Source organism: Phyllobates terribilis, unplaced genomic scaffold, assembly GCF_046119375.1.
Source record: "Phyllobates terribilis strain yellow unplaced genomic scaffold, ASM4611937v1 Scaffold_2__4_contigs__length_985480577, whole genome shotgun sequence".
Classification (NCBI taxonomy): Eukaryota; Metazoa; Chordata; class Amphibia; order Anura; family Dendrobatidae; genus Phyllobates; species Phyllobates terribilis.
In genome coordinates this window covers 356,156,454-356,169,842 of record NW_027362762.1, presented here as the reverse complement: position 1 = coordinate 356,169,842, position 13,389 = coordinate 356,156,454, and the positions used below count along the sequence as shown (strand labels likewise).

Below are 13,389 nucleotides of genomic sequence, written 5' to 3'. Positions count from 1 at the left end.
TTATTAAAGTGTAAGCATCATTTTTTTTTTTCATAATTAAATAATATGCGTGAAAATAAGAAACTTTGTGATTAAGCCTTTTTTAGACATATGTGCTTCTTTTTCCTCTTGAACTGATCAATCATTCTCAAAATTCTCAATTCATAGGTAAAATCTGTATTCAGTGAAGACAGATTATTACATTACTGAGAGAGGAGTTCAGGAGAACTTGCAGCAGAATGTCTGTTGTGTGCCTCTAGCTTCTCCCACCATAGTTTTAAAAGCTCCAAGTGTCGTCACTCAACACCTACCTTATTAATGTAAGTAATCTGTCTTCACTGAATGCAAATTTTATCCTTGAAAGATCTATCCAGGAGGAGACAGAAGAAAATTACTTTGACAAAATCTATTTCATAGATGCTTATTTTCATGTGTACTGTGGATTTATGATATAAAAATTAAAATCAAGGTTACTCTGTAATTATAATTACAGGGAAATCACAAACAGTCTACCACCCTCCAAACAATGGAATATTCCTTCAGATGATGTCAGGAAAGATTCTTTATCTAAATCAATCACTAAACTAATGACCAGTCTGTTTTATATGATGATCATTAAACTTGAGGAAAAAAGTTAACAGTGGACTGTGTGCGCTGTTCATCTATTGGGTGACAGATTTACAGTGGAGCCAACTGTTTCAATTGCTTGGATAGAAGAACTGTATGACTAGATCTTGCATACCTACCAACTTTAAGAAGCGACATCAGTGTGTTATATAACTTTTATAAGCATGCCCCCAACCTACACAGACGTGCAAAATAAATAAACTATACTGCAGAATAGCTACACAAAGATGGGGACCTCAGGCCAGATCCCCCACTCTATAACTCACTCGTGCACTTTACAAAATTCCTAGCCCAGAATCATCTTGTATGTAATTTAGACCCCAGACCATAACCCCTCCATACACCAGAACAAACCGTTTCTTATATGGACCCCAGACCATAACCCTTCTATACAACAGAACAAACCGTTTCTTATATGGACCCCAGACCAGAACCCCTCCCCGTATCTACAAATCCCTGGCCAGACTCTAATTTACCACCTTACAGACCTCAGATCAAACATTTCGTTATTTTTCATCTCCTGTTCTTCTCTCTACTACTGGGCACCATCAAAGACAATGTTCTGATGCTGCTTGGTTGGCATCAGACTTTTCTGTGTTGGCACCCTAGAGCAGAGGGAAGAGCAGGGACAGAGAGATAAGAATAGGGATTGATGGTAAGATTTGCCAGCCTTTCCGGGTATCTGGAAGTTTTCCGCATTTTCAGGAGTCTTCTGGACGTTCTTGAAGAGTTGGCTAGCATGAAATCTTGTTTGTTGATTTGAGTTCTTCTGGGCAATTAGAAATTCTATCAGATTAAATGACTCTCCGAAAATGAAGGCTAAACTTCCTAACATTGATAACTATTACTGTGAATCTTAATAAACTAGTTGTGTTAAATGTTTTTGAGCCTCTATAATATTGATCGTCCAACATTTCCATACAAACTGGTGAAAATTCTGAATATTTACACTAAACTTGCTGGAAGTTGGGATATTTGGATGTGACGAACTTGACCTAAACCCTGTGGTCTTGGAAAATAGCAAGTACTATTCTCATACCCTTCACTAGATAGAAGCATAGTGCTGCTCACAATGAAAGGCCTAATGGTCTGTGATTATAAATGGAGCCACACATGCTTTGTAAATCTACCAGATATCCTGTAGCTAATGTTACTGCAATCATTGCAAAGCCACTTTATTTGTTTCTTCCATCTTCCACATTTTCTAACTCTTATGAAGTCTTAGTAATTGATTTACTTGTCATACTCTTTTTAATATGTTGTGTCATGTAGATTCTCATATCTAGCAAATGGAATGATGATGTCTGTGACTAACTTCCATTCAGTAGTTTTGCTAGATTAAATGTGGAATTGACTTCAAATAAAATGCAGGAGAACACTGACTTTTTACCACCTAAAATTGGCAGTGAACAGCAGCAGACAAGAAATGGAAATTGGCAGGTACCACTGGATGTACGGGAGTTCAAGGCCACAGCAAGTGCCAACAATGAGCGGCAGTATGAGTCCCTTGGGTACTGGAGGTAAATAAAGAGATGGGATAGATTCAGAGTTCACATGTAGTGCAGCAGTCACTAGACTCTGCTGTTCACTATTGTCTACCTAGAATACGTTCCAAGCTACATTTGTCTCTTACAGATGACTGATTCTTCTACTTATTATTATATTCATTGAAATGGAAGTTGTTCATTCAGCACTTAAATAGATATTATGCAGTTTGCGATCTTAACCGTTATAGTTCATGTCATTACAGCATTATGGGAACGTTTCCTTATCAGTTATAAATGATTGCCCCTGATTTTCCATAATCAGCCCTGCTTTTTGTAAAACTAGGATTTGTTCATTAATATAATTTAGCAGTAACACATCATTATAATTTACATTATTTCTATGTAAACCTAGGATCTAGATATATGCAGGCAGCATGTGGCTCACGCAGGTCATCCTAGGTTGGGCAATGAGGATCACAGGTCAGCTTGGGTTGTAGTATATTTGGAAAGTATCATTACCTGATGTGGCCTCTTCAGTTGGATAGTATCTGATTTGAATATGAAAATCGTGCATGATATCTACAAATTGAACTGCTAAGATGGCAATGTCAAGGAATTAAGACCGAAGCTCGAGTGATGTATGTAATTTAGATTTGAGGAGCCATGACCAAGGATTGGAAAAGATGATTATCATAAGCAAATTGTCAGTACCAACTGGTAATGCAGGTACAGGCTAATAATCTGCTCCTGAAGTCACACAATTGTGTATCTGTAACAAGACCAAATGATTATTCTGATTCCTCACGACCAGGTCTGTAAGGTGTTCTCACAGTCATCCTTTCCTATTTACCCTGCTGTGACCTTCATCACTGCTTGACATACTGAGGGCGTAGCTCTGTTTTTGGTTCAATATAGTATGCATACCCCCTCCGCTCCTCTTCTGGAGTGCACTAGTTACCCAACTTTGCATATGAAAAGTTCTTCTTGTCTCACTTCCTGAGAATCTGAAGAGACAATGGGGCTTGAGAACTTTCACAGCCGTAGGGTGGTGTGTGCAAAAGAGGTCTCCCACCCTACCCCCAAGAGTAGCTCCGAAAAACAGCTAATGTGTCTAACTTTGTTTTCCTTGCTTTTATGGAAACTAGTGAACTCCAACTCAAAATTCCATTTTCGTAATCAATATAAGACACATAAAGCAGATAACTGTAAAAATATAAATATGCAATAATCGGTTCTGCTAATACTTAGACACTCAGACATGATCAACCATTTCTATTTTAGATTCACAGCCAATCTCTGGGATGGGGTGGGGGTTCTTAATTTAAGACTTCTAGTATTTCTCTAATGCACTTATCTAATTTTAATGCTAAAAATATCATTAACAAAGTACTATTGGTTTGCAAAAAAAAATGTACTAAAATGTAGGAATTGTTTGGGAATCAGTGTCTTTTAATTGCAAATTGGTGGCATTTAACATGGGACATTGTTTTGGAGAATTCTAGCATAAAAGCCCCTTTTCTTTTGTAACATATTTTGGGTTTGAGTTTAGTAACCTTCAATTATCTCCTCTCCTCTGGACAAAAGTAATCTGTTGATTTACCATACAGAGTTCACTATTTGACTGTACACAGTTTCCAGAGTTCCTTTTCATCCCCCTTTTAACTGCCATTATTACCGTACTGAATACTTCATGTTTGCATTGCCTTATGGCAGCCTTTTAATTTTTGACAAGGTTTTTCTAATTTTCCAAATGTTTGTAAATTAAAAAATGTAAAAGAAAATGATCGAGAGCGCCATGGTTTGACCACTGACATAGTTTACACAGTGCTGGCCTTTTGCCCAGTGAAGCAATTAAATTCTACTCGTCTGTCAAAACTTGTAGGATGTCCCGGGAAATGGGATAACTACCGTATATAGAATCTATGATATTGGTCCTAAGCAGAGTGATATAGGGAGGTGGCTCAGTGGTTAGCACTGCAGCTTTGCAGCACTGGGGTCCTGTGTTCAAATCCCACCAAGGACAACATCTGCAAGGAGTTTTTGTTCTCCCTGTGTTTGCGTGGGTTTCCTCCCACACTCCAAAGACATACTGATAGGGAATTTAGATTATGAGCACCAATGGGGACAATGCTGATATTGTCTGTGAAGTGCTGTGGAATTAATGGCGCTATATAAGTGAGTAAAAAAAAATACATATGCCTGCCTCTGATATGCTTTAGGCTAGGTGCACTCGGTGTCTGACTGGGGTGGCTAAGGCCCAACAGTAATATTGATTCTTGGGGTCCACTGTTCAGCTACATGCAAAATAACTTGACCTTAGTACAGTCATGGCCAAAAGTATTGAGAATGAGACAAATAGTAATTTTTCCAAAGTTTACTGCTTCATTTTTTGTAATGGCAATTTGCATATACTCTTGAATGTCAAAGAGTGATCAGCTTAACAGCAATTACTGTACTTGCAAAGTCAATATTTGCCCAGAAAATGAACTTTAACCCCCAAAACACATTTCAACATCATTGCAGTCCTGCCTTAAAAGGAGCAGCTAACATCGTTTTAGTGATTGATCCATTAACACAGGTGTGGGTGTTGATGAGGACAGGGCTGGCGATCAATCAGTCATGATTAAGTAAGAATGACATCACTGGACACTTTAAAAGGAGGCTGGTTCTTGGTATCATTGTTTCTCTTCAGTTAACCATGGTTATCTCTAAAGAAACACGTGCAGCCATCATTGCACTGCACAAAAATGGCCTAACAGGGAAGAATATCGCAGCTACAAAGATTGCACCTCAGTCAACAATCTATCGCATCATCAAGAACTTCAAGGAGAGAGCTTCCATTGTTGTCAAAAAGGCTCCAGGGCGCCCAAGAAAGACCAGCAAGCGCCAGGACCGTATCTTAAAACTGTTTCAGCTGCGGGATCGGACTACCAGCAGTGCCGAGCTTGCTCAGGAATGGCAGCAGGCTGGTGTGAGTGCTTCTGCACGCACTGTGAGGCGGAGACTCTTTGAGCCAGGGCTGGTTTCAAGGAGGGCAGCAAAGAAGCCACTTCTCTCCAGAAAAAACATCAGGGACCGACTGATATTCTGCAAAAGGTACAGGGATTGGACTGCTGAGGACTGGGGCAAAGTCATTTTCTCTGATGAATCCCCTTTTCGATTGTTTGGAACATCTGGAAAACAGCTTATTCGGAGAAGAAGAGGTGAACGCTACCACCAGTCTTGTCTCATGCCAACTGTAAAGCATCCTGAAACCATTCATGTGTGGGGTTGCTTCTCAGCCAAGGGAATCGGCTCACTCACAGTCTTGCCTAAAAACACAGCCATGAATAAAGAATGGTACCAGAATGTCCTCCAAGAGCAACTTCTCCCAACCGTCCAAGAGCAGTTTGGCGCCCAAAAATGCCTTTTGCAGCATGATGGAGCACCTAGCCATAAAGCAAAGGTGATAAATAAATGGCTCATGGAACAAAACATAGAGATTTTGGGTCCATGGCCTGGAAACTCCCCAGATCTTAATCCCATTGAGAACTTGTGGTCAATCATCAAGAGACGGGTGGACAAACAAAAACCAACAAATTCTGGCAAAATGCAAGCATTGATTATGCAAGAATGGACTGCTATCAGTCAGGATTTGGTCCAAAAGTTGATTGAGAGCATGCCAGGGAGAATTACAGAGGTCTTGAAGAAGAAGGGGCAACACTGCAAATATTGACTTGCTGCATTAACTCATTCTAACTGTCAATATAACCTATTGGTACTCATAATATGATTGCAATTATATTTCTGTATGTGATATAAACATCAGACAAACACTAATAAAAACCAGAGGCCAGCAGATCATGTGAAAATATAATTTTCGTGTCATTCTCAAAACTTTTGGCCATGACTGTACACAAATTTACTTATGCTTCTATGTAATATTAGCTGATTTAATGAATGATTAGATGATACACTTGATTCACAAATTCAAAAAGGTACTAGCACTACTCATTAGCACTCCTTCACAGGGGCGGCCTACCCGAGGATTCTCCTGTTTTCCTGTGGGCCAGTCCGAGTCTGGGTGCACCTTGTCTACAGTAAATTTTGGGTGCTTTTCTCAGCGTGTACTGTAACATCGCCATGGGCAACCATTCACCAAACATAGGCCGAAAGTGTGTTATTTTGGCCTCAGTCTTGTCGGTATATACATGTATAAGAAAGCACAGCGGACGGCACTTTCCTATACAAAGATGTATATCATGTAGAACACGTTTTCTTTACAAAGGATCCCTATGGTGGACGGATGTCTCCGCTTCCTCCTTAACAGTGCGTATTGTCAGCGAAGTACCTCCTGAGTGTATACACCTGACAGTGGATGTAGATGTAGTGTGAACAGAACACTTAATAAGCTTGTCATTTTTAAAGGCGAGTGTTTCCTCATCCTTTAGGGCTACAGGGTAGAACATGTCCTCTCCTCCTACAGTGTTGTGCATGTGTAGCACCCTGAGGATTCGGCTGCTACAGGGGTATTACACCTCAAGCCAGAGGTGTGGTATTCCACTCCCGGGTAAGGATGGAGTGTGGAACTGAGCTCAGTAGGCTGCATGCACTACATACATCCCATTTCCGGGGGACAGAACTACGGTACTCCCACCAAGTAAATGTGCAGGTACGACAGCGTCTGTCCCTGGCTGGAGTGGGAGGGGGGTGGAACATCCCAGTAGTGTAGGGGCAGATAGGGGGAGTACTCTGGGTAAAGCTAGGAGCTCATTGGGTGCTAGTCACCTGGGCTCACACATAGAGGGAGTATATATGGTGGGCACCATCTTAGGACAGGGTCTTTTTAGCAGAGGAGCTCAGCCAGGAGGGCTGACAGGGAGCTGTGGCTCCGGCTGGGCCCAGCTCCAGGGCCAAGCCTGCAGTGAAGAGAGAGAGGAGGAAGAAAGGCCCAGAGAGGCAGAGTCAGAAGGAACCCTAAGAACCCAGAATCAGACCAAAAAGGGTGAAGGGTTGGCGGACACGGGTACCGGAACCCGAACTGGTGGAGGCCACTTATCCTCAGCCAGGAACCGGAGGTCGTGGTCAAGATTTGCCACGACCCTCACCAAATCCACCAGAAAGGCACACCAAGCATAGGGTCAGGGAACCCAGAGGAGGTTTGACCACTAAGAGACCCGATGGAGCCGGCCAAAGGTGGATCCCTGGTGGGAATGGCCAGAGACAGAGAGGGAGAAGGGAGCTCAGGACCACGCTCCAGAACTGCCTGGGGGTTAGCCGAGTCCAGGACCTGGTGGACGCAGCACGGCTCGGGTGGTCACTCAAGGCCAGAGTGACTGAGAGAACAACCGTGAGTAAAAACCCTGAAACTGCACCTCAAGTCTCTGACTCTCCTTTCTACAACATAACTACACCCATCATCCACACCTGCTGCCCTGAGGCCATACCCCTCCCGTTGGGGGTTATACCATCACTGCTGCACATATACCACCGGCCTCAGCGGACTGCTCTGCAGCGGCGGCTTCAAAGCAGCACTCAACGGGTGGCGTAGTCGATCAAATTAACATCTACTGCCATAGACTGCCACTTAGTTTGACACCCTGGGCACGGACCGGGTCACCGCCACAAGGACTACTACCCCTACCCAGATCCGGCTCCGGGTATCCCCTGAACATGGCCCAGGGGGCGCGTCACATGTAAACACTGATAGGCCGCATAGCTAAAGATGCTGATAGTTATTATATATATATTAAATTGCACTGATTCCCTTCATTATGTTGGCCCTTGTTTTAGCCGGCCCTCCTTCTGTGAATGTGTTACATTTGCAGCCAGGATCACAGGCAGCACTGAGCAAGTTGCTGGGCCGTTATTAACTTGTTTCTATGGCGACGGCTGCTCACAAGCCTGAGGACAAAAATGTTTTTATTCTGCTGTGGTGAACAAAAGGGTTCTGGTGATGCTGTGGACAAAATGGTCTTTGAAAGCAAGAGACATTGATGTGTTTGTGCTGTGTAGTTTATATCCAGGGTTATTTTCGACCCCTGGACCTCACAATTTTTTCAAATCCCCCCCTCCCCCCTCATTTTACATTTCGTATGCTGATGGCAGTCGATTTTCTCCTTTTAGTCACAAATGTTTTTTTTCAAAAACTTTTCCTGAAGACCATGTACTTTGGTGAATTATATCACATAAAGCAAGCTATAAATTCACAACTGTGCACGCTATAGAGAAACGCCATTATCTGCCCCTTGCAATAAAAGTGAGGACAAATTGGCCTTTTTTTTCCAAGACCCTGGCCCCAAAATGAACTCTGTAGGCTGGGTTCCCATGCTTGGTATTTGGCGCGTTTTTGATGCTGCAGATTTTTGCACGAATTATCTAAATTGGGTTTCTTTTTTCTCCATTTTAGCTTTTCTAGCGCGTCCCCCCCCCCCCCCCCCTTTTTTTTTTTTTTTTAAAGCTGCGGTTCTTACCTCTTTTTGATGTCCTGTTTTAAATAACACTCCTACGTCTTGGACACTTCCTGTTCCTTAGCTTTGATAAAACTTTAGTGATAAAGTCATGGGCCGATTACTTGAGTTTCTATTGCGTTTCTGCTGCAAAGGCGTAATAATGCGTTCGCGTTTTATTATTTGCAAATTTTTCTCATCTCATTTAAATCTTTGGTGAAAAATAAATAATAACTGCGAGAGAAATTGACGTTGCAGGTTTTGGAATGGCACACGTCAATTTCCGCAGTGTAAAAAGAAAAAAAAAAGTGCTTCAAATTAATATAAATGCCATAAACTTTGCTAGAATTGGAATGAGCTGTGGATTTTTTTGTGCACAAAAAATATGCAGTGGGAAAAAAATGCACCAAATACTCATCGTGAGAACTTGGCTTTAGCGCTTTTTGCAAGCAGCGGCACACCTTGTGCTCTGCTAGGTTTAGTGTGAAACATAAATAAAAAGTTTATACAGCATACATACATTTTACAAAAATGGTTCATGATCAGATCTTATCCCCTGCCAGCATTATAAGATTATTCCTGTCTAAATAGGGCTTATTTATCTTCAGATGAACTTGTTCCGACTTCAAATTGCGATCCAAATCTTGTTGACCACATTGGTACCCTTTTTAATTCTTGCATTTGAGCTTTATTGGCATTGTCACATGATTTTTTTTTTTAATTCATCTGTTTTTGATGGGTGTAACTGGGTCATTATTATTTTTCCCCAGAGTGGAACAAACAATGGTATTAAGCAGCACAAACCACTGTACGGGAAAGAGGAGTAGTGCATCTAAGAGGGGTTGGAAAGGGGTTAGCAGATGGTGCTAGTCACCAGGGACAGCTGTTGTGTCCTGGCTTTTATTATTCCATCCTGTCGCACCAGATCTTTTTAGCAAGGAAATGCAAGATTACATATCCCAAAGGGAGACTCTCTCTGAAAGATGTCTTTTTGATTTTCTGCCATATTACTACGAGACACATTTTGAGCATTTAGCCTTGTGTATACATTCACCATTCTGAACGATCCTTTTGGCTGATGAGAGGCCTAGTATAATGTGTTCAGGGGCTTCGGTGACATGGAGTATAGCTTTCGTATGATGAATGTTTGATTTCATTCATGTCTAGTATCAAACCCGGAAGATTTAGTATTGGAATGTTATATATTCCAGGAACTTGGAGTATACTTCATAACAGCATTACAGCATTATGATGAATAATGTCCGTGCAGTGAAACACCTGGTTTTAGTTCAGGCTTCTTCATCTTTTATATCTGTCCATAATTTGTGTCGATTACAATATTCTGAAAGGGGCAAAGCTGCAGGAGCTAGGTCGATGAACTGTCAAATCCAACATGACTTTTCTTTTGTGTAAGTTTAGATGAGTATAATTGTGAAGAATTATAATTGATACAATTTTATGGCTTTTAATTTTTTTTTTTTAGGAAAGTACCAATAATTAAGAGATGGGTTTTTGCCAGTAGTTTTGAAGTACCGTAATTGTATCCAAAGTGACTGCTAAGTAAAAGCAGATGGTAATCTAGGGAATCAAATAAAATCGATCAGTAATTGGATTAGGCGGAGAAAGGGTAGGTGAATGATCATGATATGTCTGTGTGCTAGACCTGCACAAATGTGTTAATGCACAAACCATTAACTGCTCCATGTCAACTGTCTTCATAAATGAGATATTACTATTCTGAAAGAACTCACACTGTTTATTGTGCGGGAATTGCTTATGTAAAATCATAAAATGGTATTACATACATGTACCCGGGAGGTTTATTAGCTCACAAAGTTTCATTTGGTATTTGTAACTTTTATGTACTGTGGTTTCCCACATTAAATTGTGAGGGTCCCCTCTCTAATTGCCTTACTGTTGATATTAATTTGTTTTGGTTATTTTGTACTTATTCGGTCTCCTGATCAACTCTGCAGAATATATTGCCACTATATAAATAAAAGTTGTTATTATGTGGCGCCCATACTTTTTCCATTTAATTAGGTCAGAGGTTTCCATCCATGAACTACTAACATTGTGTGCCCAGAGAGAGAACGACGTCTATTGTCCTGTGTTATTCTCTTTGGAAACACTGCATTTTTTTATGAAGTGGTAATGAATGGTACAGTGACCCACTTACACCATATGAAATATTAGTCAGATGGAATTTCCCTTTACAAATAAAGAAAAACCTATTCTGCATGTTCATGAAGTCTGCAAAATGAATAATTCAGCAAAACCATGCAATTTAAGACCTCTGTCCTGAAAACAGATTTGTACCATTTGCTAGACACCAGATGGCTGTATTAGAGGCGAGGGCATCCGCAAATGGCAATATGTGTAATCTGGGGCTTTTGAAGACTGTAGTGCAGTATAAGCCATGCTTGCTGTGATGCATGCATTGTGAACTTGTGGCTTCTGAATGTTCAGGCTTTGTTATATGGCTGGGACTCTAATCCAGATTTTGTGCCAGTAAACACTTTCTCTACCAATGGTCATACAGTGCTGAGTGTGGACATATGTTGCAGTAAGTTATGGGTCCATTGTTGTCATTTTGACCTTTTGAATGTGGTCTTGCAACACCAATTTGTTATGCCCCTTTATGTAACTTTAATGGTTGTCTTCTCTATAAATAGTTGGTAAACTAGAGGGTTAGGGCTGGATTTTCCATATGGCTTAATAAATAGGAGACGACTATGAGTAAAAGAAACCTGATCTTTGGGATCAGGAGTAGTTTAACGTCCATTCAGCAATTATTGGTGCATTTTACATTCATGACCCCAAAAATTAGCAGCTGAAACCAATTTTTTTTTTACCCCTTCAGTGTTTTTAGATCTTTAAGATGTTTCTAAGGTTGCTGACATACAGTTATAAGCATTTAATGTTTTTACACTTTTATTGAGAAATACATAAAGTTTATGCAAAAAGACTATGCATATTTAATGTGTTGTCTCTTATTTTTCAAGCCTTCTGTAATTCGCCTGGCTTTTGGGCCAAATCATGACTGATGACCACTCATTTTTGCCTAATTAGTGCTTGGAATTCATCATAATTTGTGTTTTTGTTTGTTCACCCACTTTGAGTATTGACTTCAGGTTCTTAATGGGAATGAGATATGGGTAGTTTCCTGGCCAAGGACCCCTAATCTCATTGTTTTGTTCAATGAGCTACTTAGTTATCACTTTTGCCTTGTGCCATGATGCTCTATCATGCTGGAAAAGCATTGTTCATCATCAGATTGCTCTAGGATCGATGAGAGAAGTTGCTCTTGGATGTTTAGATACCATTCTTTATTCATGACGGTCTTCTTAAGGCCCCGTCACACTTAGCGATGCTGCAACGATCCCGACAACGATACGACCTGTCAGGGATCGTTGCTGCGTCGCTATGTGGTCGTTGGTGAGCTGTCAAACAGGCAGGCTCACCAACGATCAGGGGAGCAGCGACATCGTGGAAAGAATCTTTCCACGATGTCCTGCTCCTGGTTACGAGCCTGCTGAAGCAGGAGCAGGCTGGTAACTATGGTAAACATCGGGTTACTAGGGGCACACGCGCTCCTAGTAACCCGTTGTTTATCATGGTTACCACTCTGCTACAGTGAGCGGGAGGTTACCGATCACTTTAGCAGGCTGGTAACCATGATAAACAACGGGTTACTAGGTGCGTGTGTGCCCCTAGTAACCCGATGTTTATCATGGTTACCAACCTGATCGCTTGTCCCGCTGGTCACACACAGCGATGTGTGCTGACCAGCGGGAGAGCAACGACCAAAAAATGGTCCAGGACACTTTGCAGCGATCAGCAACCTCACAGCAGGGGCCTGATCGTTGCAAAGTGTCACACATAGCGACATCGCTGGTGAGGTCGCTGTTGCGTCACCAAAACCGTGACACAGCAGCGATCTCGCTATGTGAGACGGGGGCTTTAGGCAAACTTGTGGGTGTACTGACTCCCTTGGATGAAAAGCAACTCCACGTATGAATGGTGTCAGGATGCTTTACACAGGACAAATGGTTGCACTCACCTTTTTATTCTCTCGACAGTCATTCTTCTAGATGTCTCAAATAGTCTGAAGGGTTCTTCTCAGAGAAAAGAACTTTACCCCAGCCTCTTGCCCATTGCAGTCCAATCACTATTCTTCATCAGACAATATTTCTTTGAAGGAAGTCCACTGTTTGAGGCATGTGGAAGAATGATTATCCGGAGAAGAAAAGTTGAGTGCTACCATGAATCATGTCAACAGCAAAATTTGTGTCAGTCTCAAAACTTTGGCAAAGGCTGTACTGGCTAAGACACTGTCAGAATACTTCCTAGTTCTGCAGTTGGTCATGTGCAAACCATTTATTTTTCATGGGCACTGATCCTGTCTCTGGTTGATGAGAATCTCATGGGTATGAGAAATGTGGGCTCCTGAGCTAAAAGTCCATGGCTGCAAAGAAGAGTTAATAAATGTATCATGCTTGCTGTTTTCACAGTAAAAAAAATTGCCTCTATCTAACCTGAGACTGAACAAAAAAGTAGGATACTGTTTGTATTTATAGTACTATTCTTACAGGGTTGCTCCTTAGGATGTAGAAATTCTGTCTGCAGCTATTTTTTTCTGGTTGCCAAACAATAATCATTTTAAAGAGGTTCTCTGGTAATAGATAAAAAACAAACATTATTAAAAAAATTCCTAAATACATTTAATTAGCAAATCACACTTGTTTTATATAGGGTGGTAATCACTGTAGTACATTTAAAATGTTTGCAGTCTTGTTGAACTGACAAAACCCAAGAAAAAAAACAAACAACAAAATGAGCATATACCCTGTAGTAAGTAAATGGTA

General features: G+C 41.1%; 1 protein-coding gene across 6 annotated transcripts in view; it reads left to right on the top strand.

Annotated features, from left to right (window-relative positions):
- Positions 1-13,389, top strand: part of GPM6B (glycoprotein M6B) — a 154,023-nt gene that overhangs the window by 120,512 nt on the left and 20,122 nt on the right. For 2 of the 6 annotated variants that reach the window (XM_073664631.1, XM_073664633.1), the window contains exon 2: positions 2,013-2,126. The exons of the other annotated variants lie outside the window; for them this stretch is intronic. In XM_073664631.1, the coding sequence (XP_073520732.1) occupies positions 2,013-2,126 (114 nt within the window). The remainder of the gene's footprint in view (positions 1-2,012; positions 2,127-13,389) is intronic. 6 annotated transcript variants of the gene reach the window in all.